Raw genomic sequence first — 27,403 nt, 5'->3', positions numbered from 1 at the left:
CTATAATCTATCAACTATCAACTATCATCTTTCATCTATCATCTATCTTTATCCTATCTACCTATCTACCTATCTACCTACCTACCTACCTACCTACCTACCTACCTATCTATCTATCTATCTATCTATCTATCTATCTATCTCTATCTCTATCTAATCTTATCTATCTATCTATCTATCTATCTATCTATCTATCTATCTATCTCATTTCTTACAGTAACATTTTTTATCTTATTTCTGATTCCAGGTGAAATAGAAAGACAGATGCTGTTCTTCTACATCTACCTCTCTAAAAGGAGAAAGGATTTATTTGAGAGGGGCTGGAATTTTTGTTTAATCTTGCTTTGTATCATAGCCTTAAGATTCCATGTAAGCTGAAACAGCTTAAGTTGTTTACAGCTTAGCTCCATGATGAAATGTTGCTTTACTCTGTCGTGTCATTTTCTGTATGACGTATATCTTTGTGGATACTTCTCTGTGTCTCAATTATTGTCATCATTTCATCATTGTTATGATTTGGGGGGGAGAGGGGAGAATGATCTACCTGATCTTGATACCCTAAAGGGGACTTACAGCACTTTTAATCTTCATGTAAAACAGACAGGGGATCGCTGCACAATTCATATGAATTAGAATGTACATTATATATATATTGAGATTGTCACACCAAGCTGTAATAAATATCTATTCTTGACAAATAAACCATCTCCCTTGTGAATTGTTACCGGCATATTGACAGGGGTGGGCTGTTGGGGGATACATTTTCTTACCGGTCTTTCATCTCTTCCACACCCTCCTGTTTATTTGCTTTGACAAGAAGTCAACATCTTGTCAGCCATATTGCAGACTGCCGTCCCGACCCCGGTTCATAGGGTAAATCTCTGATCTGCGAGGGACCTGTTGCCTCCCTCTGGGTCTGATGAGATGCTGCCCTTCTTTGCCCGCCCCCCTCCAAGTGGGGGTTCTTATCCAAAAAGGATCTTGGAGATGGTTTGTCAGACAGGGTTCATGTGAGGCTCTTAAGAGCCCACACTCCCCACGTCTGTCCAACTGAAGAACTTCTTGTCGACTCATAAATATCTATTCTTGGTGAATGAACTGTCTCCCTTGTGAATTGTTACTGCTATATAGGGGTGGGCTGCTGGGGGTTCTAACTAGGATTATGCCCAGTTCAGCCAATGACACCCATGGCTGGCTCTGCCTGCCTCTCCCATTCTGCCCTCCCAGGAGTCTCCACGCGTCCCATTCATCATGTTAGGTAACAGCAGGGCCTGCGTGGAGGCTTGGGGAGGGCAAGAAGCAGACCTACCAGAGGTTCCAGAAGTATTGCACTGGGGAAAGCAATTTTTGCCCTCCCGGAGGCTCGAGAAAGACCTCCGGAGCCTGGGGAGGGTGAAAGCACGGCCTACCGTAAGTTCCAGAAGTCCAGAAATTCTGGCCTTAAAGTAATTGACATTGCACTGGGTATTGCACTGGGGAAAGCAATTTTTGCCCTCCCGGAGGCTCGAGGAAAACCTCCAGAGCCTGGGGAGGGTGAAAGCCCAGCCTATTGTAAGTTCCAGAAGTCCGGAAATGGGCCATTTCTGGCCTTAAAGTAATTAACATTGCACTGGGTATTGCACTGGGGAAAGCAATTTTTGCCCTCCCGGAGGCTCAAGAAAGACCTCCGGAGCCTGGGGAAGGTGAAAGCACGGCCTACCGTAAGTTCCAGAAGTCCAGAAATTCTGGCCTTAAAGTAATTGACATTGCACTGGGTATTGCACTGGGGAAAGCAATTTTTGCCCTCCCGGAGGCTCGAGGAAAACCTCCAGAGCCTGGGGAGGGTGAAAGCCCAGCCTATTGTAAGTTCCAGAAGTCCGGAAATGGGCCATTTCTGGCCTTAAAGTAATTAACATTGCACTGGGTATTGCACTGGGGAAAGCAATTTTTGCCCTCCCGGAGGCTCGAGGAAGACCTCCGGAGCCTGGGGAAGGTGAAAGCACGGCCTACCGTAAGTTCCAGAAGTCCAGAAATTCTGGCCTTAAAGTAATTGACATTGCACTGGGTATTGCACTGGGGAAAGCAATTTTTGCCCTCCCGGAGGCTCAAGAAAGACCTCCGGAGCCTGGGGAAGGTGAAAGCACGGCCTACCGTAAGTTCCAGAAGTCCAGAAATTCTGGCCTTAAAGTAATTGACATTGCACTGGGTATTGCACTGGGGAAAGCAATTTTTGCCCTCCCGGAGGCTCGAGGAAAACCTCCAGAGCCTGGGGAGGGTGAAAGCCCAGCCTATTGTAAGTTCCAGAAGTCCGGAAATGGGCCATTTCTGGCCTTAAAGTAATTAACATTGCACTGGGTATTGCACTGGGGAAAGCAATTTTTGCCCTCCCGGAGGCTCGAGGAAGACCTCCGGAGCCTGGGGAAGGTGAAAGCACGGCCTACCGTAAGTTCCAGAAGTCCAGAAATTCTGGCCTTAAAGTAATTGACATTGCACTGGGTATTGCACTGGGGAAAGCAATTTTTGCCCTCCCGGAGGCTCGAGGAAAACCTCCAGAGCCTGGGGAGGGTGAAAGCCCAGCCTATTGTAAGTTCCAGAAGTCCGGAAATGGGCCATTTCTGGCCTTAAAGTAATTAACATTGCACTGAGTATTGCACTGGGGAAAGCAATTTTTGCCCTCCCGGAGGCTCAAGAAAGACCTCCGGAGCCTGGGGAGGGTGAAAGCACGGCCTACCGTAAGTTCCAGAAGTCCAGAAATTCTGGCCTTAAAGTAATTGACATTGCACTGGGTATTGCACTGGGGAAAGCAATTTTTGCCCTCCCGGAGGCTCGAGGAAGACCTCCGGAGCCTGGGGAGGGTGAAAGATTGTCCTACCATAAGTTCCAGAAGTCCGGAAATTTTGGCCTTAAAGTAATTGACATCGCACTGGGTATTGCACTGGGGAAAGCAATTTTTGCCCTCCCGGAGGCTCGAGGAAAACCTCCAGAGCTGGGGAGGGTGAAAGACCAGCCTATCGTAACTTCCAGAAGTCCGGAAATGGGCCTCCAGAGGGCCTCCAACACCTGGAGGAAGCAGTTTTTACCCTTCCTGAGGCGTGAAGAAAGCTTCCGAGCCTGGAAAGAGCAAAAACAATATCACACACACTGTGGTGCAGAAAACTGACTAGGCCATGACAACATGGCCATGCCCACCCAGCAAAGGGGCAGAGAACCTGTTGCTGGAACTTTCGAAGCCCACCCCTGGGTATTGAAAATACTGATGACGGTGGTTATTACAGAACTCCCATTTGCTTTCTCAAACCAACTTGGTTAAGCCTGGGAACTGGGTTTCTGAATCTTAAAGTAATTGACATTTCACGGCAGGGAACCCTGGAGGAAGATAACTTCTCAAATACTCTCTGATTCCTTTACAAATATGCGCCATGCCTTTGAGGGTGTATATGCATTGGGAAGAGGGAAGGGGTGGCTCAGTGGCTAAGATGCTGAGATCATCGATCAGAAAGGTCGGCAGTTCAGCGGTTTGAATCCCTAGCGCCACATAATGGAGTGAGCTCCCGTTACTTGCCCCAGCTTCGGCCAACCTAGCAGTTAATGCAATGCATTTAGAAAAATAGGAACCACTTTGGTGGGGAGGTAACAGCACTCTTTGCACCTTTGGCATTGACTCATGGTGGCCTTATGACCACGGAGACATCTTCGGACAGTGCTGGCTCTTCGGCTTTGAAACGGAGATGAGCACTGCCCCCTAGAGTCAGGAATGACTAGCACATATGTGGGAGGGGAACCTTTAACTTTACCTTATGCATTGGGAAATGCGGGATAGGATAAATCTATGATGGATAACTGAACTGGGAGGAGAGAGGAAGGGGGTTAAAATGAAATTGTGGGTAATATTTGTCTGCGTTGCTCAATTTTTTCCACCCACAGGGGTTGTGAAAGGATCCCGGGCCATTTTAAAGCACAGTCTTCCCTTGGATAGCATCTCACACACATCACACACAAACACCAAACACAGATCCCTGTCTGTCCCATTTGCAAAGAGTTATCCTGCTCAGGAACAGACAGACAGACTTCCGGGTCTAAACTTCCATGGTGGAATGGAAAGAATGACAAAGATGGCTATGTTCTACAATGGTCGAAGCGGTTTCCCTCCAGTTGGTGTCGCAAGGTTATTTGCCCTACATATTCAGGACATAAGTGGGAGCAAAATTCCCCAGACACCACAAAAACCTGTTTGGAGTGGAAAGGCCATAAAGATTAAGCAAACTCAGTTTCTCTTTCATGCCCCAAAGTCTGCCAGGTATCAAAGCTGTATTGAATAGGCCAAGGAGATGGAAGGTAGAATAATAGAGTTGGAAGGGACCTCAGAAGTCTTCTAGTCCAACCTCCTGCTCAAGCAGGAGACCCAATAACCATTTCAGACAAATGATTGCTCAGTCTGTGGTTGAAAGCCTCCAGTGATGGAGCTCCAACAACTTCTGAAGATAAGCTATTCCATTGGTTGATTGCTTTCACCATTAGAAATGTTCTCCTTAGTTCTAGTTGCTTCTCTCCTTGGTTAGTTTCCATCCATTGATTCTTGGGGTATACATTCCTTTATACAGGATAAAGACATACGCACTCTTTTGCATAAGCCCAAGGAGATACACACTTTCTGCACTAGTCTCAAAGGTTCTGTCAGGTTTCCGAAAGATGCTCTAATTAATTCATGAGCCTCGAGCCAAGTTTCAAAAGAAATCCAGTCATTTATTGGGAGCACCATTTCGGCAATACCGCTTTGCAGTCAGATGTAAACCTCATTTGAATTATGGCTGAACTTCACCCCTGTTCCTTCTCTCCCCTCAGCCTGTGTCATAAATCACATTCACCAACAAGGTGCACACATCGCAAGCCTGCTGTGGTAATCTGAGATCTGACTCTAGCCGAAGATATGCGTGGAAGGTGCTTCCCCCGCCGCCACTTTCCTCACCATGACAACTTTATGAGTTGACAGGTGTTTTTTTTTTCTTTTGAAGACATTTCGTTTCTCATCCCAGAAGCTTCTTCAGCTCTGACAAGATAATGGGGAATGGAAGGATTTATATTCTTTGCAGACAGCTGGTCATTTGCATCCTTTTAGAGGGTCGTTGAAATACTTGGAGGTTTATCCATGTCCTCAGATTCACCTGAGTAGTGCAAATGGCTCCTGTAGTCTGCAATATTTTTTTTCTAGGAAATCCATTCCTACTCCGACACCATTCCAAGGCTCTTCATCCCAAATTGTATAGCTAAATGTCTGTAGAGATCTCCGTCATCCAGGTCGTGGTTGTCCCAAAGGATTTTTTTTTCCCAGGAGGCAACTGGATGTCCTTGTTTTCTTTTCTTTTGAAGACATTTCACTTCTCATCCCAGAAGCGTCTTCAGCTCTGACAGAATAATGGAGAAGGGAAGGATTTGTATTGTTATATAGTTGGAATAGTGTTGGAATAGCCAACACTCCAGAAGATAGGCTTAAGATACAGAAGGATCTTGACAAACTTGAACATTGGGCACTATCTAATAAAATGAAATTCAATGGTGAAAAGAGTAAGGTTCTACATTTAGGCAACAAAAATGGAATGCACAGGTATAGTATAGGTGGTACCTTGCTCAATAGTAGTAACTGTGAAAGGGATCTTGGAGTCCTAGTGGACAACCATTTAAATAGGAGCCAGCCGTGTGCAGCAGCTGCCAAAAAAGCCAACACAGTTCTAGGCTGCATCAACAGAGGGATAGAATCAAGATCACGCGAAGTGTTAATACCACTTTATAAGGCCTTGGTAAGGCCACACTTGGAATACTGCATTCAGTTCTGGTCGCCACGATGTAAAAAAGATGTTGACACTCTAGAAAGAGTGCAGAGAAGAGCAACAAAGATGATTAGGGGACTGGAGACTAAAACATATGAAGAACAGTTGCAGGAACTGGGTATGTTTAGCTTAACAGAAAGAAGGACTAGGGGAGACATGATAGCATTGTTCCAATATCTCAGGGACTGCCACAAAGAAGAGGGAGTCAAACTATTCTCCAAGGCACCTGAAGGTAGAACAAGAAGCAATGGGTGGAAACTAATCAAGGAGAGAAGCAACTTAGAACTGAGGAGAAATTTCCTGACAGTTAGAACAATTCATCAGTGGAACAGAAGTTGCCTCCGAAAGTTGTGAATGCCCCAACACTGGAAGTCTTTAAGAAGATGTTGGATATCCATTTGTCTGGAACGGTATAGGGTTTCCTGCCTAGGCAGGGGGTTGGACTGGAAGACCTCCAAGGTCCCTTCCAACTCTACTATTGTATTGTATTGTATATTTATAACAAAAAGAAAAAAAACAAGAAAGTCCAATTGTCTCCTGAAAAAGCACCTTTGGGACAACCGGGACCAGGATGACGGAGAATCTCTACAGACCTTTAGCTATAGAATTTGGGATGAACACCTTTTGAATGGTATGAGGGCAGGAGGAGCAATCCTCAGGTCACCAGTGGTGGGATGCAACCAGTTTAATGACCTTCCATGTCAGCGCCAGTGAGTGAAACAGCTGACAAGTGGCAGTTCGCTGTGCCGCATGAATCAGCTGAGCTAAAAACCAGGGGAATATAGGACAGGAAAGGAAAGGGGCAGGTGGGCAGGGCCAACAGCTCACTGGAACTACCGGTTCGCCCGAACCGGTTTAAACTGGCTGAATCCCACCCCTGCAGGTGATCCTGAGGACACAGGTAAACCTCCAAGAGCTTCAACAACCCTCTAAAAGATTACAAATGACCAACTGTCTGCAAGGAATTCTAAATCCTTCCATTCCCCACTATCCTGTCAGTGCTGAAGAAGCTTCTTGGATGAGAAGTGAAATGTTTTCAAAAGAAAAACAAGAAAGTCCAGTTGCCTCCTGAAAAATAAAAAAGCACCGTCTATATATCTATATCATCTATATATGTCGGACAGCCCCGTACAACTTACAATCCGTTCTTGTCTACTAGTTGCTGGATACCCTTGCTTCGCTACGAAACTGTAAGGAGTCACAGGCCGCTCCTGAGTGAAGGAGTAGAACTGAGGTGAAGGAATGTGAGGCAACTGGCAGTTGGAACAGAGTTCTTTTCGGGTGGGGAGGGGGAGTAGAATGTCTAAACTCCCAGACCACAGGCCAGATGAGTCATGTGTTGGCCACCCCCGCGCCCATTTTAGCGAAGGGGTAGCATCAGAGCATGTTACTATAAGGCAGCTGGCAGTTGTAAGGAATACTGATGATGTGATGGTCATTTCGAAAAATCCTTTCTTAGCAAGCATCTAGAAGCCAAGAGAACATACATGCCGAATTTCAGGTTTGTAGGCTTTGCAGTTCTGGAGATTTTGTGATGGATGAGTGGTATTTGGCTTTTATATAGAGATTCATATTTCATATTTCTAAACTGCCCAGCTCCCTCAAAAGAGGGGTTTTTCAACCGCCCGATCCAGGATGCTTTTGCCAGAAAAACGAACGGACATATAATTTCATAATGTAAAGTCCTTGGTGGTCCTGAGCTTGCTTCTTGGCTTGAAGTTGTTTCATTACCCAACTGGATAATGCCATCATAACTAGTGAGTGTAGGGATTGCTTCCTGTTTATATATAGTAGCTTGTTCTGCAAATGTTTTCTCCTTGGTAATGTCCTGATTTCAATATTGTTCTTTGTTTGTTTGTTTGTTTGTTTGTCTGGTCTTAATTCCAGTTTATCTGGATCTCAGTTGCTTGAGTAGATGTGTTTTGGTCTTTTCGTTTCCTTCTTAGCTTTTTTTTAATTTTTTTTCTTTTGAATGGTGTGTAAACGTAGTTTATCTCTATTTGTCCATTGATGGCTGATTTGTCTGAATGCCGAGCTTCATCAAAATATATAATGGAGTGAATTGGTGACCTTGAGCATAAAGAAGAGATGCTGCTTAGGAAACAATCAGACAAGAAGGGGAGAATCCAAGAGTTGTTTATCAGAGAATGACGCTAAGGAAAGATCCACCTTAATGGAGCAAGCAGTTAGAAGTAGAGGGCAGGAAGTTTTAACCTTCAGCCTTGGAAGATTATTTTAATGCAGGTTTACAGAAAAGTAAATTTAGTGAATCTAGTCATGTTTCCTTTCTAGTTTACCTAGGAAGACCAACATTTGAATGTTTTCTCTGACAGTTAAGCGACTGCAGGCTCTGATTTTTGTGTGTCTAATCACACTTGGCCAAATAAAGTGTTAAATTAAATTCAATTCTTCTCTTTCCCCAAGGTCACTCTAGTACATTCTACTAAAGGCTCTTTTGAGCAAAGCCAATCCATGAACATCAATTACAGTCAGAGGACACCATAAAATTGCCTTAATTTCACAACACATTGACAGACTCAATCACAATTTCAGCTTGGAAACCAAGGGCATCCTAGACTAAGCAAAAATCTCAAAACACTAACGAATTCTGAGAAATTTGGCTGATGTTTTGGTTCTGAAAGTTGGTGGGAGGCTCCTGCAAGATAATGGGGAATGGAAGGATTTATATTCCTTGCAGACATCTGGTCATTTGCATCCTTTTAGAGGGTCGTTGAAGCCCTTGGAGGTTTATCCATGTCCTCAGATTCACCTGAGTAGTGCAAATGGTTCTTGTAGATGGCAATATTTTCCCCCTCTGGAAATCCATTCCTAATCCCACACCATTCAAAGGGTCTTCATCCCAAATTATATAGTTAAAAGCCTGTAGAGATTCTCCGTCATCCAGGTCGTGGTTGTCCTAAAGGTGTTGGGGTTGGACTAGAAGACCTCCAAGGTCCCTTCCAACTCTACTATTGTATCACATTGTGTTCTTTTTTCAGGAGGCAACTGGACTTCCTTGTTTTTTTTCTTGTGAAGACATTTCACTTCTCATCCACCTCTCATCAGCTCTGACAGGATAGTGGAGAATGGAAGGATTTGTATTCTTATATTTATAATGAAAAGAAAAAAAAGAAGAAGAAAGTCCAGTTGCCTCCTGAAAAAAGCTCCTTTAGGACAACCCTGAATAGTCAAGCTATTCTCCAAGGCACCTGAGGACAGAACAAGAAGCAATGGGTGGAAACTAATCAAGGAGAGAAGCAACTTAGAACTGAGGAGAAACTTCCTGACAGTTAGAACAATTAACCAGTGGAACAGCTTGCCTCCAGAAGTTGTGAATGCCCCAACACTGGAAGTCTTTAAGAAGATGTTGGATAGCCATTAGTCTGGAACGGTATAGGGTTTCCTGCCTAGGCAGGGGGTTGGACTAGAAGACCTCCAAGGTCCCTTCCAACTCTACTATTGTATTGTATTGTATTGTATTGAATGATGGAGAATCTCTACAGACTTTTAACTATACGGTATAATTTGGGATGAACAGCCTTTGAATGGTGTGGGATTAGGAATGGATTTGCAGAGGGGGGCGGGAAATATTGCCGTCTACAGGAACCATTTGCACTGCTCAGGTGAATCTGAGGACATGGATGTGAGGACATGGGGTGAGGGCTTAGTCCACTTGTGACGATGTAGGATTCTAGGCTAATCCCTCTTTTAACTCCATCTCCAATTTCTGTCCGTCCTTTTTCTAGAGTTCCATCATAATAAAAGCCAGGTGAGTATAATTCTATTTACTGACATTGAGCCCAAACTACAATATTTCAGGGGGCAAAACAGTTTTGTAAAATCCCATAAAGACTTTAAGAAACCCAGCGTGTTCAACACCCAGACCTTACGTGATACAGTATGTGGCCCCATACAGTTACAGCTAGTAATGTGCCGCTATAATAAAAAATATATAAAAACTAAGGACCCTGTAACCCCTTAATTTGGGGCAGAGTGGGGTTTTTTTTTCCCTTTACTCCCTAGGAGAGAAATATTTGTTGTTACCTAGGAGTGAACTCTCAACATTCTGAGTGGGAGATGAGCATCTCCACCACATCACTCGTTATCAGAGTGAGCCATAGTGGCACAGTGGTTAGAATGCAGTACTGCAGGCTACTTCTGCTGACTGCTAGCTGCCTGCAGTTTGTCAGTTCGATTCTCCCCAGCTCAACGTTGGATCAATCTTCCATCCTTCCAAGTTCAATAAAATGAGAACCCAGATTGTTGGGGGCAATAGGCTGACTCTGTAAATCGCTTAGAGAGGGCTGTAAAGCACCATGAAGTGGTATATAAGTTTAAGTGGTATCGCTATCACTATTGCTATTTATATAAATCTTCTATCTTCTTCTTCTATACATACATACGTACGTACATACATACATACATACATACATACATACATACATACTGTACATACATAGATACATACATATTTATTATATTTATTATTATATGTATGTATGTATGTTCCAGCATAACTCTGGAATGCCTCGAGCAATTTCAACTAAACTTGGTACACAGATGACTTACCCCCTGGAAACCCCTGGTGGGTGTATCTGTATCTGTATATGTGTGTTCCAGCATAACTCTGGAACGCCTGGCCCGTTAAGTGCATGGGAGGGGGAAGGGAGAGGGCAGGGATGATGGGCATGGGAGTAAGGGTAGAAAGGCCCCTCTCAATGACTCCCTGTGAGACAAACACTTCGGGGCAAAATGCCAGGATTGTAGACAGGGAGGGAAAGAGGAGCGCATGGGAGGGGGGAGGGAGAGGGGAGGGATGAGGGCATGGGAGTACAGGAAAGAAAGGCCAATAAATGCTTCAATGTCTATAAATACCCAGGCAATACCCGGTCATCAGCTAGTTAACCACATTATATATTTTATATACCGTCCAAGGCAATTCCTCTTCACTTAATGTGGCCCAGGTGAGCCAAAATGTTGAACATTGATTGATTGATTGATTGATTGATGGTGGGTTGGTTGGTTGGCTGGCTTTTCTCTTTCTTCAATAATCAAGGCATCATATTTAAAAACTTAAAAACTTCACACCGTATGTGTAACATAAACAATAAAATCAAATATGGGATTAAAATTAAATGTCATTGAATGAATTAAACTTGGGGGAAGCTATGCCTTTCACAAATGAAGGAGAATATATGGGAGACGGGATAATGTTGCCAGATCTAATCTGGATCAATCACCGGGAATCGGAGGTTTTGTCCTTCAAGCTTTCGGACTCATGCTGGAGCCCATTTTCGGGGAACTCCTCTCTGGCAAAGTCTGTGTTTTGTGCTATTCTGTGTGCAGCCTTTATACGCCACCTGCGGCGTGTGGCTTTTTAGTTGTTGATTGGGGTGTGGATGGCTGGCTATTAAGTCATTGACCGTTGTTGCCTTAAATAAATCAGCGCTCCTATTGGCATCGGTCAACAGCGGTGCATTGTGACCCAGCTCTCCAAACTTGACAAACCCTCTGTGTTTAAATCAATGTTTCCTTTATTAGGAGCACCAGTATCCCCGGCAACAGGTTTCTCTCTCAATGCAGGCTAACACGTCCGTCTGGCAGAGAGATGAATTGTCTGCCACATCTATTCATCCCCAACCCCCTGCCTTTTATCCCCAGAACTAGGGTGGGGCTTCACTAGCAGCAGTGACTCTTCCGTCCCAAGGACCGGCCCACAGATTTCCACTGCTCTCCTCTCCTCTGCCTTCTGTGCATCGGCACATCAGGCACTGGACCCAGCTCTTTTTCCTCATCGTCATCAGCCATCTCCAGACCTGGGGGCTGTTGACTCTCCATCTGAGGGATGGCCCACTGTCCCTCTCTCTGACAGCTCCATTTTCTCTTTCCCCTCGGAGCTCTTAGGTTGCCTTGATGCTGGCCCTGACTTCCTCTCATTCAGCTGCTGCAAGGGCCAGAGGCTGACAGGCCACACCACAGTGTTGATTTACCACTAGCTTACCAAGTACTTAGGAGGTGAGGGATTGGCAGCACAAGGAAACAGCAATCAGTGACTTAATAGCCAGCAATCAACAACTGAAAAGCCACACCCAACAGGCACCATGTAAATACCACATACCAAATAGCCCAAAAGCGCACACTTTGCTAGAGAGAAGTTCTCTGGGGATGGGCTCCTGCATGAGTCCAAAACTTTTGGACGACTAAATTTCTTGTCCGGATGATCGATCCAGATTGCATACTTCTATAAATTTAATTCTTCTTCTTCTTCTTCTTCTTCTTCTTCTTCTTCTTCTTCTTCTTCTTCTTCTTCTTCTTCTTCTTCTTCTTCTTCTTCTTCTTCCTCTTCCTCCTCCTCCTCCTCCTCCTCCTCCTCCTCCTCCTCCTCCTCCTCCTCTTCTTCTTCTTCTTCTTCTTCTTCTTCTTCTTCTTCTTCATCCTCCTCCTCCTCCTCCTCCTCCTCCTCTTCCTCTTCCTCTTCTTTTTTCCCCTCCCCTACAGAGCCAAAAAAAGATCCTTCCATCCTTCCACTTTGGCCCTGCTGCAGTTCCATCAAGGAAGATACTAGTATGGTAACTTTTACTTGCCTGCTTATTGAACATGGCACAAAGTCTTTTGAAATCGTGTGGGAGCCTAACACTCCAGAACCGAAAAAATTCGCCACAGCGCAAAGGAGTGGACCGGAACTGTACACAACAAGCCAACTCACCGTCTCTTCCTCCAGCTCCTCCGATTTTCAATACAAATGCTATGTAAAAGCTAAGACTGAGCTTTCCCCAGTCATCTTCACAAACAAACGTAAGTTTCTTCAAGAGGGTAAACAATGTGAGGTTAAGGCCACCAGAGGCCTGATGAGTAAATATGGCGCTGGGACTCTGTAGGTTCAACTTGGAGGGACGGGGTTGTGCATAAAAACAAAGAAGGGGACTATAGAAGGACGCATCTATACGGTTTTCTTAGCAACAGCATAATAGCTTTCCTGTTTCCTTCTTTTGGGTTTTTTTCAGGGGTGGGATTGAAAATTTTTAGCAACTGATTCTCTGCCCAGTTACTGGGTGGGCATGGCCATGGTGGAGTGGCCTAGTCAGCTTCCTGCACCACAGTGGCAGGGGATGTTTTTGCCTTCCCCACGCTCTGGAGGCTTTCCTCAAGTCTCCAGGAGGGCAAAACCGGCCTTCCCCAGAAATGAGCCTGTTTCTGGACTTCCAGTACTTCTGGTAGGCCCATTTTTCACCCTCCCCAGGCTCCAGAGACTTTCCTTTAGCCTCTAGGAGGGTGAAAATGGCTTCCTTTGGGCTCCAGAGCTCTGCACTTACCTGGCATGATGAACAGGCCATGTGGAGACTCTTGGCAGGGGTGGGGATGGGTGAGCGGGGTCAGCCGGTCCTTCTAACTATGGGTTCAGTCAGTGGTGGGCAACCTTTTTTTTCAACTGAGCCAAATCTCGCCAAAACCACGATTTAAATGTATTTTGAGAGCCACATTTTTAAAACCGAAAATACATAGGATGGTACACTGTTTTTAGTTTCAATAAACTCTGGCATTTGAAGCACACAAGTCTTAAAGCTGTCAAGTTGCAAGATCCTTGCATCCCTAACCCTTTAGGAAAAAAACCCCAAGGGGTCTTCAAACCTGACAGCTTTAAGACTTGTGGACTTCAACTCCCAGAATTCCTCCTCCAGTTATGTTGGCTCAGGAACTCTGGCACTGAAGCATGCAAGTCTTAAAGCTGTCAAGTTGCAAGATCCTTGCATACCTAACCCTTTAGGAAAAAACCCCCCAGGGGTGTTCAAACCTGACAGCTTTAAGACTTGTGGACTTCAACTCCCAGAATTCCTCCTCCAGTTATGTTGGCTCAGGAACTCTGGCACTGAAGCATGCAAGTCTTAAAGCTGTCAAGTTGCAAGATCCTTGCATCCCTAACCCTTTAGAAAAAAAAAACCCAGGGTCTTCAAACCCAACAGCTTGAAGACTTGTGGACTTCAACTCCCAGAATTCTGAGAATTGAAGTCCACCAAGGGCATCAATCATATTAGCCCAGGGATCTGCAAAATTGGCTCTTAAGACTGGTGGACTTCAACTCCCAGAATTCTGAGAATTGAAGTCCACCAGTCTTAAAACAGCCAACTTTGCAGACCTCTGTGTTAGCCCAAAGCCTGGCGCTGGGTGGGCCTTGCTCCCCCATTGGTGGAGCCCCAAGAAGCGAGGAGGGAGAAAAAGAGACGGAGGCCAAGGAGCTTCCCCCCCGCCCCCTCCCAGCAAAAATTTAACCGGGGAGCCGGGCGGCAGTAGCAAATTAGCCGATCACACACGCAGCATGATCGGCTAATTTGCTACTGCCCGCCCGGCTCCCCGGTTAGATTTTTGCTGGGAGGGGGCGGAGGGGAAGCTACTTAGCCTCCATTTCTTTTTCTGCCTCCTCGCTTCTCGTCCCCGCCCGACTTCAGGATCCTCCCTAATCATTGTGGGTCGAAAAGAAAAAAGGGAAAGGGGCGCTTGTTTTGAAGTGCCCGAGAGGAGGGAGGTGAGCGGGCGCCCGGCACACAGAAGAGCCGCATTAAAATGTGTAAAGAGCCACATGTGGCTCGCGAGCCATGGCTTGCCGACCACTGGGTTCAGTGAACCAGATTAAAATTAACATCCAGTTCATCCAAACTGGTCTGAACAAGTCTGAACTGGCTGAATCCCACCCCTGTTTTTTTTTTTTAAAAAAATCTGAGTCCAGCCTATTTTCCTAAACTCTGCAATTCAAAGATGAACTTGTCGATCCGAAAGGTCGGCAGTTTGGCGGTTCAAATTCCTAGCACTGCATGACGGAGTGAGCTCCCACGACTTGTCCCAGCTTGTGGCAACCTAGCAGTTCGAAAGCATGTAAAAATGCAAGTAGAAAAATAGGTACCACCTTTGTTGGGAAGGTAGCAACGTTCTGTGCTCCTTTGGCATTTTGTCATGCCGGCCACATGACCACGGAGACGTCTTCGGACAGCGCTGTCTCTTCAGCGTTGAAATGGAGATGAGCACCGCCCCCTAGAGTCAGGAACAACTAGCACATATGTGCAACGGGAACCTTTACCATTTACCTAAGTACAAACATTTCTTATGGGTGGCTCTTCCAACAAAACAGCAATGTTCTTCTACTTTGTGTTCTCAGATTGCTTTTTGCAACCTCTGAAACCAGTTGATGTTCAGATCTTAACCCCCAGTTGTGACAAACAGAGCTCAGTGGTCAATGTGGAGCTGGTCTGCTTCCTGAGGAGCCTTAGTGGTGAAAAAGCCGAGGTGGAATGGCTGAAGAATGGAGTACAGATGCAAGAGAAAGAAGTGGTGGCATTGAGATCTGTTGTAGGGAAGGGCAGTGGTTACTCCAGTTTCATCCACCTGAACATCAGCAAAGAGAGTTGGGACAAAGGGGACCTCTACACCTGTAAAGTGACGCGCCCGCCAGGCAGTCAAAACATCACAATGCACAATGCCAGCAAATGTCAAGGTGAGTGTTACCACCCTCAAGTATTAAGAGTTTATGGGCTATCGAATGATGGAGGGGTAAGAAGCAATCCAAGCAGATCACCTGTCAGGGTACCAAGTAATACATCCATGTCAAAACAGAACATCTAATGCAGGAGTCTCTAACTGTCTGGCTTTGTGTACCAGCAGAGATGGCAGGGTGGGGAAGAGGGAATGGTTCAGTGGTAGGTTTTGGCCAGTACGGCCCAGTACGGCCGTACTGACAGTAGCCGGGAGCGGCTGACAGCGTACCAGTACGGTGCCCGGTTTGGCCCACCCACCCGTGTCCTATACCTTTTTTCAAAAGCAACCGGACAACTGCGCTTGCGCACACCGCATGCTGCACCTGCGCGACCTCCAGCAAGCAGCTGGGTGTCGCAGGGATGGTTGAGTGCACATGCATGCATGGGCAGTGCACAGGCAAGAACAGGACACCCAGCCCCGTGAGCAGCGTACCGGTAGTGACGGGGAGAGGAACCCAGCACTGGAATGGTTCCCCACAAGCAGCGGACGCATGAGTCTGCACATGTGAATGGGGCTTCGTTTGGGAGCGTGCACACTCGCCACTTGAACAAGTGGAGCTGCGCATGTGAGCACACTCACCTGCCGCTTCCATGGACCAGTTCTGAATGGGCTGCAGCCCAGTACTGGATCCCAGCCCAGTACTGGATCCCAGGAATTGGGGACCCCTGATCGAATGTATGCTTCTGAAGAAGTGTAGTATGAAAAGCCCATCTGGATGACAGTGTGTTGAATGTAGTCTAATACTGCAGCCTGGGATTATCAACCCTTATCCATATAAATGAAGGGCATCAACAGAGTTCATCCACTTGGTCAAACTGCGATATGGGCCAAAGACAGTGACGTAGGACTGTATTTTCTGTCCAGGATAGTACAATTCATGATTTTATTGTTGGACGTTCGTACCATGATTTTTAATCCTTGTTGAATTATTTAGTGAGAGGTTGGTCAAACAAATAGATAGATGCAGATGTCAATATATAAACATAAATGTTGATAGTAGAGCTTTGGTGGCGCAGTGGTCGGAATGCAGTACTGCAGGCTACTTCTGCCGGCTGCCTGCAATTTGGCCGTTCAAATCACGCCAGGCTCAAGGTTGACTCAGCCTTCCACCCTTCCGAGGTGGGTAAAATGAGGATCCGGATTGCTGGAGGCAAGAGGCTGACTCTGTAAACCCGCTTAGAGAGGGCTGGAAAACACTGTAAAGTGGCACATAAGTCTCAGTGCTATTGCTATTTTCATATGACGCTTTTTCAAAGAGCGTCTTGCTTGGTTTTCTTGAATTTCCTTGCCTTTAAAAGAAGCTACCAAGATTCGCAGCTTGTTAGCAATAGCAATAGCAACAGCATTTAGACTTATATACAGCTTCACAGTGCTTTACAGCCCTCTCTAAGTGATTTACAGAGTCTGCATATTGACTCCAACAATTTGGGTCCTCATTTTACCCACCTCGGAAGGATGGAAGCCTGAGTTCAACCTTGATCTTGGTGAGATTTGAACTGCCAAATTGCAGGCAAGCTAAGAAGCACAGGGGTCCTCAAACATTTTAAATAAGGGGCCAATTCACAATCCCTCAGACTGTTGGGTGCCTGGACCAGCTGGGTGGATTTGGCTAGGTGGTTAGCCCCAAGCAGCTTGAAATATATATATATATAAATGGCAGAAAGCATCTGTGTTGCATTTGTGCTGATAAATAAATAAAGGGAGATTAGTATAGATCTATTTCAAGCTATTTAGTTCTCATCAGCTAGCCATACCCTTACTGGGAATTGAACCTGGGCTGTATTACATATTAGGCAGTTGTATTAGCCACTAAGCCACAGGCTCTCCTCCTTTATCAGCTAAGTAACAAGGCAACATTAAAAAAATGGCTTTCTGCCTGGATGACTCCTAGGGTGAGCCAAAAGACAGCAAAGGGAAGCAGTATGCTCCCTCCCATATTTGGGCATACCAGGGGTTGTGACACAATATATACCTACTTAGCTGATAAAGGAGGAGAGCCTGTGGCTTAGTGGCTAATACAACTGCCTAATATGTAATACAGCCCAGGTTCAATCTCTCTCTTTCTGTCTATCTATCTCTCTTTAACTATCTTCTGGAGGTGGGGAAGGTGAAAAACAGGCCATTTTCACCCATTTCTTTGGGCCTCCTGGGGTGTCTGTGCACCCGGCTTTTCACCCCCTCCACTCCAGAACATCTCTGCAAGCCAAAATTGTTGGCCTTACCTTTCAGTTCCAACCCACGGGGCTCGCGAAGGTACATCCTGCGCTCAGCCAAAGGGACGATGTGGGATGGGGGAAGCCTCGTAGTCCTGCACGGGCCAGACTAATGGCTTTGGTAAGCCACATGCAGCCCACAGCCGTAGTTTGAGGACCCATGTCTTAGCAAACATGTCACTGTTAATGAATTATTAAATATTTTTTTTAATAAAAGCACTATTCTCAAATAGCATTATAATCCTTGTGTCGTCTCTCTCCTGGCCTTCTCCACAGTGTGCTACGGTTGCATGCATCAACCCACCATGTTTTTCACCAAGCCGTCTTACAAAAGCCTGCTTGATAGGTCAGCCGTCCTAGTCTGCACCGTGGTCTCTTCTAACCTTGTGAGAGCTCAGATCACCTGGCTTGTGGACAACAAGCCCAGCAGGGATGCTGCGAATGAGATGGTGACGACGGACGCTAATGGAAGTCAGAAGTTGAGAAGCAACCACTCGGTGTCTTTGGAACAGTGGACCAAGGGCACCGTCTTCACCTGCAAAGTAAGCGGGAGCTGCTTTGAAGAACACCAAAAGGACATCACCCTCAAGAAGGCTACTCGTGAGTAGATTGCTGAGCCCCATAAAACGCTGCTCCATCAAGAAAGCAAGAATCGCATGTCTTCAAAATAAATGAAAAAAAGTTTTAATATACAAAACAGGAATCATGTAAAGAATTTGGGCTTGGCTTGTGATAGGAATCATCCACCTTTGGTTAAGCGTGACTTCATTAAAGAGGAACTTCTCCAACCATTTTGAATTTGCTTTTCCTAGGTGTAGGGAGGCAGTGGCTCAGTGGCTTAGACACTGCACTTGTCCATCAGAAAGGTCAGCAGTTCAGTTCAGCGGTTCGAATCCCCAGCACCCCATAACAGAGTGAGCTCCCGTTACTTGTCCCATCTTCTGCCAAGCTAGCCGTTCGAAAGTACATAAAAATGCAAGTAGAAAAATAGGAACCACCTTTGGTGGGAACAGCATTACAAGACTATCACAATGATAAATTATAGCAAAACAGACAGAGGAAAAGTAAGGCTATGAAGAGAGAGCAGTGGGGAATGGAGGGATGGAGGATGGCGGGGTAGGTAGTAGGTAGGTAGGTAGGTAGGTAGGTAGGTAGGTAGGTAGGTAGATAGATAGATGATAGATAGATAGATAGATAGATAGATAGATAGATAGATAGATAGATAGACAGATAGACAGACAGACAGACAGACAGACAGATGATAGATAGATTTAGGTAGGTAGGTAGGTAGGTAGGTAGGTAGGTAGGCAGGCAGGCAGGCAGGCAGACAGACAGACAAACAGACAAATAGATAAATAGATAAATAGATAGATAAATAGATAATGGATGGAGATATAGAGATAGGTATAGAGGTATAGAAGAGGGAGGGAAGGAGGGAGGGAAGGAGGGAGGGAGAGAATCAAAAGCAGATAGAGAGACCAAAATCTTAGAAATCTTCTGAAAGAGTCCGATTTCATTCCTGGCTTTCTTTCAATCACAACACCTTGGGAGTTTCGAAATTAATATTAAGGACTTTGACTCCTTTAGTTGGAGTGATGTCCTCAAGAGGAGAAACGGCCCCGTTGTTTTTTCCATTTTTCAACACCTGCATGTATTTTTCTTTTCCTTTTCTTTTTCCATTTAGAAATGCAAGCGCCCTCCGTCATCATTTCCCGTGCCCCTCTAGAGATTTCCCTCGAGAGCACCACCGTCCTCATTCTCGTCTGTGATGTGAGCGGATTTTCCCCAGCGGAGATTAACATCTCGTGGGAAAGGAATAACGTATCCCTGAACGAAAAGCTGTATGATAATGGGATGGCCACCAAGACGGCCAACGGTTATTCCACGTACAGCATCCTGAAAATCAATCGAGATGAACCAGGAGGAAAAGGAGGCAGCTACTCCTGTATAGTCCACCATCCCTCTTCTCCAACGCCCTGCGTGGCCTATGAAAAGGTACCCATTGGTAAGTCGACCTTCTAAAGTAGTGGCTGAAGGTATCTGTTCTGATCTAGGCCTCCCAATAAAACCAATTAAAAAACGGGAATTCCTCTCCAGCAAAGTCCCAGCAAATATAACATATTTCATGAGATTTCACAAGTGAAGACCTTTATCAGGCTTGGAGAGCTGCCAGGTCGATATCTTCAAAACACCATGCTGTAGCAGCAGTTCCTTGGCAAGGAGTCAGGAACAGATCTTCACTCTAATGAACTGAATTAATTGTCTCCTGCAAAATCCCCTCCCCTTTTGCTCCTCTTTATTCCCTATGAGAGGGACCATTCACCATCTACCTGTGCCTTTACTCCCAAGTCAGCCATTGTTCCTTAGCTGTTCCCTTCTCCTGACAGCTCCGCGCATGCACACACTGGGAATAGGCTCCAGCTGTTCTTCTGCCTCACTGGTCTCCGGCTCTGAAAGCAGCTGATAACTATCGGATGGCCCTGGCCCCCTCTCTGCCTCCGACACAGAGCCCTCATCAGAAGCTTCCCCAGACTCCAGGACTGGTCCATGTTCCTCCCCAACCCTCCTCACTGTCTAAGTCTGCCACCAGCTCCGCTGGCCGCTGGCGGGCCACAACGGTATCACGATGAGTCACCTGGCATGGTGGAACTTCTATAACACATTCTTTAAAAGCTAATAGATCAGAAACAACTTTTGATTGAGCACTTCCCCATGGCCGAGAGGCAAGTCCATTATTGGAAATTAGGACCCACCCATTGAAAAATATGATTATGTATGTTGCTATATGGTTATTATTCTGAGGAGCCCAGGTGAAAAGGCATATGGTGAGCAGCAGAGAATGTACCTGGGGTCTTATAGAGTCCTTTCCTTCAAAACTGTCCAAATCATCAACAAAATGTCATACAGAAATCACAAGACCATCTTGTGAGTTTTTACAAGATCTCAGTTCTTTCTTTAATACACACCCAAGTACGTACAGGGGAGGGCTTCAAAAATTTCAGCAACGGGCTCTCTGGGCGTGGCCATAGTGGGTGTGGCCTAGCTGACCTCTTGTACCATGATGGGGGGGATTTTCACTTTCCTGAACCTCCAGAGGCTTGCCATGAGCCTCCGGGAGGGCAAAAACTGCTTTCCCCCAGGCTCTAGAGGCCCTCTGGGGGCCAGAAACACCCCGTCCCCAATTTCTGGCCTTCCAGAACTTCCTGGAAGCCTGTTCTTTCCCCTCCCTGAGCCTCCCCGCGGTCCCTGCACTTACCTCGCCATTCAAAATGGGCCACATGGAGACTCCGGGGAGGGGAGGGGAGGGGCAGGCGGGTGGTGCAGGGTGGGTGGGGCCAGCCAGCGGTGGGATTTGGAGGTTCTCCAAACTGGACATAGCATTAGCTATGGGTTCGCCTGAATCTGGGCGAACCTGTAGCAACCCACCCCTGAGTGTGTAATGGTATTCAGAATCCAGGGACAGCTGCTGCATAATTTTCTTTACTGTGATCAGTGGAACACCAACTTTAGAATATAACCTGCCTCCTTGAGTGCAGTTATGTAACAGAATAACAATATAATAGTGTTGGAAAGGTTCGAATCCCCAGCACCCCATAACGGAGTGAGCTCCCGTTACTTGTCCCACTTTCTGCTCAAGAAGGAAACCCTATTCAGATAAATGGTTGTCCAATCTCTTCTTTAAAACTCCAATGTTGGAGTACTCACAACTTCTAGAGGTGAGTTATTCCACTGGTTGATTGTTCTCACCACTAGGAAATGTCTCCTGAGTTCTAGGTTTCTTCTCTCCTTGATTAGTTTCCATCTATTGCTTCTTGTCCTGCTTGAGGTGCTTTGGTGAATAGGTTGACCCCCCCTCTTCTTAAGGCAACCCCTAAGATATTGGAAGACTGCTATCATGTTGCGCCTAAGTCCTTCTTTTCATTACACAAATGTACCGAATTCTTGCAACTGTTGACACCGTGGTTAAGAGCAATATATAACCTGGATTTAAGCAAAGATGTATAAATATATCAACCCATTCTCCTATTTTTAAGGAAACCCAGACGTAACCTCCACAAAGGTAAGGCATGGAAATTAGGGTTGGTTCAGTGAAATGCTTGCTAAAATGAATCTCATCATATCTAAAGGTTAACCCTCAATTCCATGAGGCAGCACAAATGCCATTAGACCAGGAGGGATACGGACCAGCTCCTACGTGTATCTGCTTTGTGCAAATAATTCTGATAATGGGTTTTCCATGTGAAACAGCCATCCGAATCGAACACCACTGATGGACCATTTCAACAACCTTGCCTCATTTCTGTCCTTTCAGAAGAGACCGTTCATATTGTTGCCTTGAGAATTATTGGGGGGCGGCAGGCGGGGAGAGGTATTGGAGGAATAACTAGAGGGGGGAGGACCCAAAGGCTGGAGGGTTTTCATTTTTGGTTTCATTTTGCTTCTATTGGAAAGCGTCGGCATTTTAGGGAACGCGCCTGAGATCACGAAGTCAAAGCACGCTTTCTTCACATCATCACTAAGCTTCTGTTGATTTCAAGAACAAGTCCGTGGGGTCTTCTTGGCAGCAGTCCAGGAGGGGTTGGGCATTGGACCTTTTTGGGAAGGCAGCTCTCAGTCCTGGAATTCTGCAACTGGGAGGTCCTTGGGGCTCTCAGAGCTGCGTTGCTTTCTTGCAGACGACCAGCATTCCCTCCTCCTCCTCCTCCTCCTCCTCCTCCTCCTCCTCCTCCTCCTCCTCCTCTTCCTCCTCCTCAGTGGTGAGCTTCAAAACTTTAGCAATGGGTTCTCTGCCAGATTGCTTGGTGGGCATGTCCATGGTGGGCATAGCCTAGTTGGCCTCCTGCACCACAGGGGGGTGACGTTTTCACCCTCCATGGTCTCCGGAGGCTTTCCTCCAGCCCCTGGGAAGGTAAAAACTGCCTCCTCCAGGCTCCATTTCTGACCTTCCAGAACTTCCAGGAGGCTCATTTTTCACCCTCCCCGAGCCTCCGCGTGGGCCCTGTACTTACCTGACATCCCAAATGGGCTGTGTGGGGACTCCTGGGGGTGGGAGGGGTGGGGAAGGATGGGTGGAGCCAGACAGGGATGGGATTTGCGGGTTCTCAGAACTGGGCAGATTCTTAGCTAGAGGTTCTCCCAAACCTGTGCGAACCCACAGCAGCCCTCACCTGCTCCTCCTCTCCTGCTGTATTACTGTATTCCCTAGTTGGACCATGAGCTAGAGGTTCTCCCGAACCTGTGTGAACCCACAGCAGCCCTCACCTGCTCCTCCTCTCCTGCTGTATTACTGTGTTCCCTAGTTGGACCATGAAATGTCTTCAAGGAAACAACCAAGATCAGAGAGCATGAAGGGTGCCATAGTCCTCCTCCTTCTCCTCCTACAGCCCCCCCTCCTTCCACTCCACAAATACCCCTCCTTTCTACCACTGATGTTCCCTAGTTGGGTCATGAAATGTCTGGCAAGGAAACAAACCACCTGTGAGAGCATCAAGGACCCCACGGTCTTCTTCCTCCACCACCCACTTCACTTTTCTCTGCTCGGCAACCCCCTCTCCCTTCTACTTCTGATGATATTACCTAGTTGGATCATGAAACGTCTGGGAGAAACCAGGCCAGCTCAGAGGGCACTCAGGGCCCCACAGTTCAACCCTAAGCTATAAATATCCTCCTCTATGTGGAAATCTCCCAATGTGTCCCCTTCCAAATATTAGCCAGGACTGATCCTGCTTAGCTTCCCAGCCTAAACAAAACACTAGGTGAAATTTATTTTATTGTGTTAATGTCTCAGATGCTTTGGAAGATGTTTTATTCACTCCCTTGTTTTATTATATAAGCCATCTAGTGCATCAAAAGATGACCAGGTCTTTTCATACAGCATTTAAACCCTAATGTATATTTAATGAAAAGAACAAACCTCTTTCACAATTGATTAATATTTGGTTGGATCCTGCTGCTGAACTCTACCTTAGACTGAGATATTTGAAGTTGTGCCATGCATTTACCCACTGAGGTGATTGGGCTTCCCTCTCGTCTGATTATACGAACAAATTTCCCGCTACCACTCTAAGAAATATATACTGTGGGCGCTTACAAAACACAATCTAATGTCTTCGTGAAAAGAGCAGGAAATAAATGGGTCTCACTTTTGCAAAGGCGAACAAGGACTGCCTGAGGTAAAAAAATAATCTAGAACCGTGATTCTCAACCTGTGACCTGCAGATTCCTGGGGGTTTGCGATCAGCAGCGGGATTCACTTACTGTGAGTGTGAACGCCAGTGGTGGGTTGCAGGCAGTACGGGCTGGTACGGGCATACCGGAGCCTGCCCAGAGCACCGGGTACCGTTCCGGTAAGGTGCTCTGGAGAGCCCACCTGCCGGCCTGAGCTCCTTACCTGTCCTTTAAAGCCTTCGGGGGTCCCACGCACACGCATGGCATGTACAGCGCTTGTGCGACGCTCTGACAAGCAGCCTGTAGAAGCGTCGCTGGCATCTACAATGCATGTGCACACTTTGCACATCCATGTGGGCAATGCCGGACCCATTCCAACCGTACCGGTTGGAATGGGATCTGGAACTTTACCACTGGTGCACACCTTCAGTGCATGGGTGCGGTCTTCCATGCATGCGCTTTGCTTGTACCCGTGGCATGCAGGCATGCGTGTGAGGCTACCTAAGATGTTTAGGAGCCTGGGCTGGTGGGTGGACTCACTTGCAGTTTGGTGCAACCGGTTCTGCCAAACCAGTCCGAACCGGCTGAATGCCACCTCTGATTGCGATGTCATCACAGGGATCCCACAAAGACTTTGGATCTCAATATCGAGTTAAGCCTTGGGAGTCCATGTCCACAAACGGTATTTCAAGGGTGTCCACGGGGGAAGAAAAGGTTGAGAACCCCTGATCTAGAAAGTAAAAGAGAGAAAGCCGATCAATAGTTGCACATTTTAAATACGGTTCGGGAGGAAAACGTTGCACGCATTTCAACTTGGCACCATTGTTGTCTCTGGAAAAAGTGTGTGGGTGTGTATTCGACGTTTCCAGAAGATTTCACATTTCATGCACGCAAGTCTAATTTCATTGGTAAATTAAAAACAAAACTAGTTCCAGTTGAGGTACTGCTGGTTACTCCTCCTAGTACTTGGTGCCCAACGATGCTAGACATCAAGGGATGGTATTCATTCACTTTCCCTACCAGTTTGCAAATGTGAGCGCGTGCATGTGCACCAGTGGTGGGTTCCAGATCCCCGTGCAACTGGTGCGGTGCAACGGGGCCCGGTGTCTCCCACATGCACGTCCATGCGTCCTTACCTCTGCAATGCCTTCGCGATGCTCTAGCTGCTCGGCGGAGCGTCACATAGGCACCGTATGCTTTGTGCGCAGAAGCGCCGAAGAGCTCAAACACAGGTAAGGAGCTGGGGCGGGCAGGTGGGCCCTCCGGAGCACCAATACGGAACGGTACCCGGTGTTCCCGGCATGCACCAGTACGCCCATACCAGGGAGAAGTGCCTGCAACCCACCACTGATGTACACAAACATTCACGCAGGCGCTTTGCTTGCGAATGCGGCTTGCACACATGTGCGTGGCTGAAAACATGCCTGAATAAGACAGCATGGAACCGGGATGGGTAGCCAGGCCCACCCACAATTTCCACTACTGGCTCGGGTGAACCAGTCCGAACCGGCTAAATACTACCTCTGCTAGACATGCTCAGACACAACCTCACCAAGCTTCACATTCCCATCGTACAGCAAAGAGTCTACATCGGGAAGATTCATACAGTGCTAATTTGCTTCTTGAAGAATGTCTCCAATTTTTGTTTATTTACCCTCCAGAGAAAGAGACCCTTTTGCTAATTACAGGTAACTGAGTTTTTGATCTCACCCTAACGACCTGACCCTTTTTCGACTTACGATCGTGGCTCCTGATGCTCACAGTCTCGTTACAGATTTCCTGGAGCCTCAAGCACCTACGGTGGAGCTCCTGCAGTCCGTCAATCGGGAGAAGGACACCGTGGTGTTGAAATGCATCGCAACTCATTACAGGCCCCCCAGGGTCGCCATCTCGTGGGTGGGTGGCCCGCAAAATAAGAAGGAAGGCGTTATGGACCAGAGGATGGCCGATGGGACCTACTGGGCCAGCAGCCAACTCACCATCCCCCTCTCCCAATGGCAAGAAATGGACAGCAAGACTTGTGAGGTGGTACACCAACCAACGAATACCAAAAAAGTCCAGAAGATTTCCAGAAAAGGTGAACTAGAGCAGCAAAGCTAGAATGTCTGAAGTCCATCTTTTAATCAGGCACTTCATGCTCCAATCTTTTCCTTCCCACTTACTGGATGTAAACTGGGATTTTCTTCTGAACACTATGTCCCTGGGTTACCACTCTCCTCCTCCTCTTCCTCCTCCTTCTCCTCCTGCTCCTCCTCTCCTGCTGTATTCCTGTGTTCCCTAGTTGGATCATGAAATGTCTTCAAGGAAACAACTCAGATCAGAGAGCACGAAGTGTGCCACAGTCCTCCTCCTTCTCCTCCCCCCCATTCTCTTCCACTCCACAAATGCCCCTTCTTTCTATACCACTGATGTTCCCTAGTTGGGTCATGAGCTTCATTGTTTTCTTGCAGACATTTCATTAGTATCATCAGCATCACTAGGCCTGATGATGTTACCTACTTTGGTAATTAAATGTTTGAAAGAAAATTACCAAGTTCAGAGACCACTAAGGAGCACCAGCATTCCCTCCTCCTCCTCCTCCTCCTCCTCCCCCTCCCCCTCCCCCCTCCTCCTCCTCCTACTGCATTCCACACACACCCCTTCTACCACTGATGTTCCCAAGTTGGGTCATGAAATGTTTGAAAGAAAACAACCAAGTTCAGAGAGCACCAAGGACCACCAGAATTCCTTCCTTCCTTCCTTCCTTCCTTCTCCTCCTCCTCCTCCTCCTCCTCCTCCTCCTCCTCTTCCTCCTCCTGCATTCCACACACACCCCTTCTACCACTGATGTTCCCAAGTTGGGTCATGAAATGTTTGAAAGAAAACAACCAAGTTCAGAGAGCACCAAGGACCACCAGAATTCCTTCCTTCCTTCCTTCTCCTCCTCCTCCTCCTCCTCCTCCTCCTACTACTACTACTACTACTACTACTACTACTGCATTCCACACACACCCCTTCTACCACTGATGTTCCCAAGTTGGGTCATGAAATGTTTGAAAGAAAACAACCAAGTTCAGAGAGCACCAAGGACCACCAGAATTCCTTCCTTCCTTCCTTCCTTCTCCTCCTCCTCCTCCTCCTCCTTCTCCTCCTCCTCCTGCATTCCACACACAACATTTCTACCACTGAGTTTCCCTAGTTGGATATGAAATGTCTTAAAGGAAACAACTCAGAGAACACCAAGGATCTCACAGTCTTCCTCCTCCTCTTCATCCTCGTCCTTGTCTTCCTCCTCCTCCTCCTCCTCCTCCTCCTCCTCCTCCTCCTCCTCCTCCTGCATTCCATACACACACCCTTCTACTATTGATGTTCCCAAGTTGGGTCATGAAATATCATCAAGGAAACAACCCAGCTCAAAGAGCACCAAGTATCTCACAGCCTTCCTCTACCTCTTCATCTTCCTCTTCCTCATACTCCTGCTTCTCCTGCATTCCTGTGTCCCCTGATTGGATTATGAAGTGTCCAAGGAAATAACCCAGGTCAGAGAACACCAAAGGTGTCATAGTCCTTCTCCTTCTCTTCCCCCCTCCCCTTCTCTTCCACTCCACAAATACCCCTCCTTTCTACTACTGACGTTCCCTAGTTGGGTCATGAAATGTCTAAAAAGAAATAACCTAGGCCAGAAAGCACCAAGGATCTTACAGTCCTCCTCTT

At 46.7% G+C, this 27,403-nt stretch overlaps 1 protein-coding gene and 1 gene segment (V, D, J or C); both read left to right on the top strand.

Moving 5' to 3' along the window:
• Nucleotides 1-27,403, top strand: part of LOC309381622 (Ig gamma chain C region-like) — a 110,030-nt gene that overhangs the window by 24,759 nt on the left and 57,868 nt on the right.
• The window catches only part of LOC309381609 (uncharacterized protein), a 37,936-nt gene continuing 22,850 nt past the window's right edge, over nt 12,318-27,403 (top strand). The window contains exons 1-5 of the mRNA XM_081932788.1: nt 12,318-12,599; nt 14,953-15,288; nt 17,819-18,142; nt 19,227-19,547; nt 25,485-25,787. Coding sequence (XP_081788914.1) covers nt 12,371-12,599; nt 14,953-15,288; nt 17,819-18,142; nt 19,227-19,547; nt 25,485-25,787 — 1,513 coding nt within the window. The 5' untranslated portion in view covers nt 12,318-12,370. The remainder of the gene's footprint in view (nt 12,600-14,952; nt 15,289-17,818; nt 18,143-19,226; nt 19,548-25,484; nt 25,788-27,403) is intronic.

Source organism: Natrix helvetica, assembly GCF_964273705.1.
Source record: "Natrix helvetica genome assembly, chromosome: Z".
NCBI classification, from domain to species: Eukaryota; Metazoa; Chordata; class Lepidosauria; order Squamata; family Natricidae; genus Natrix; species Natrix helvetica.
Note: the sequence above shows the minus strand (reverse complement) of the source record. Positions and strands in the feature narration are given on the sequence as shown.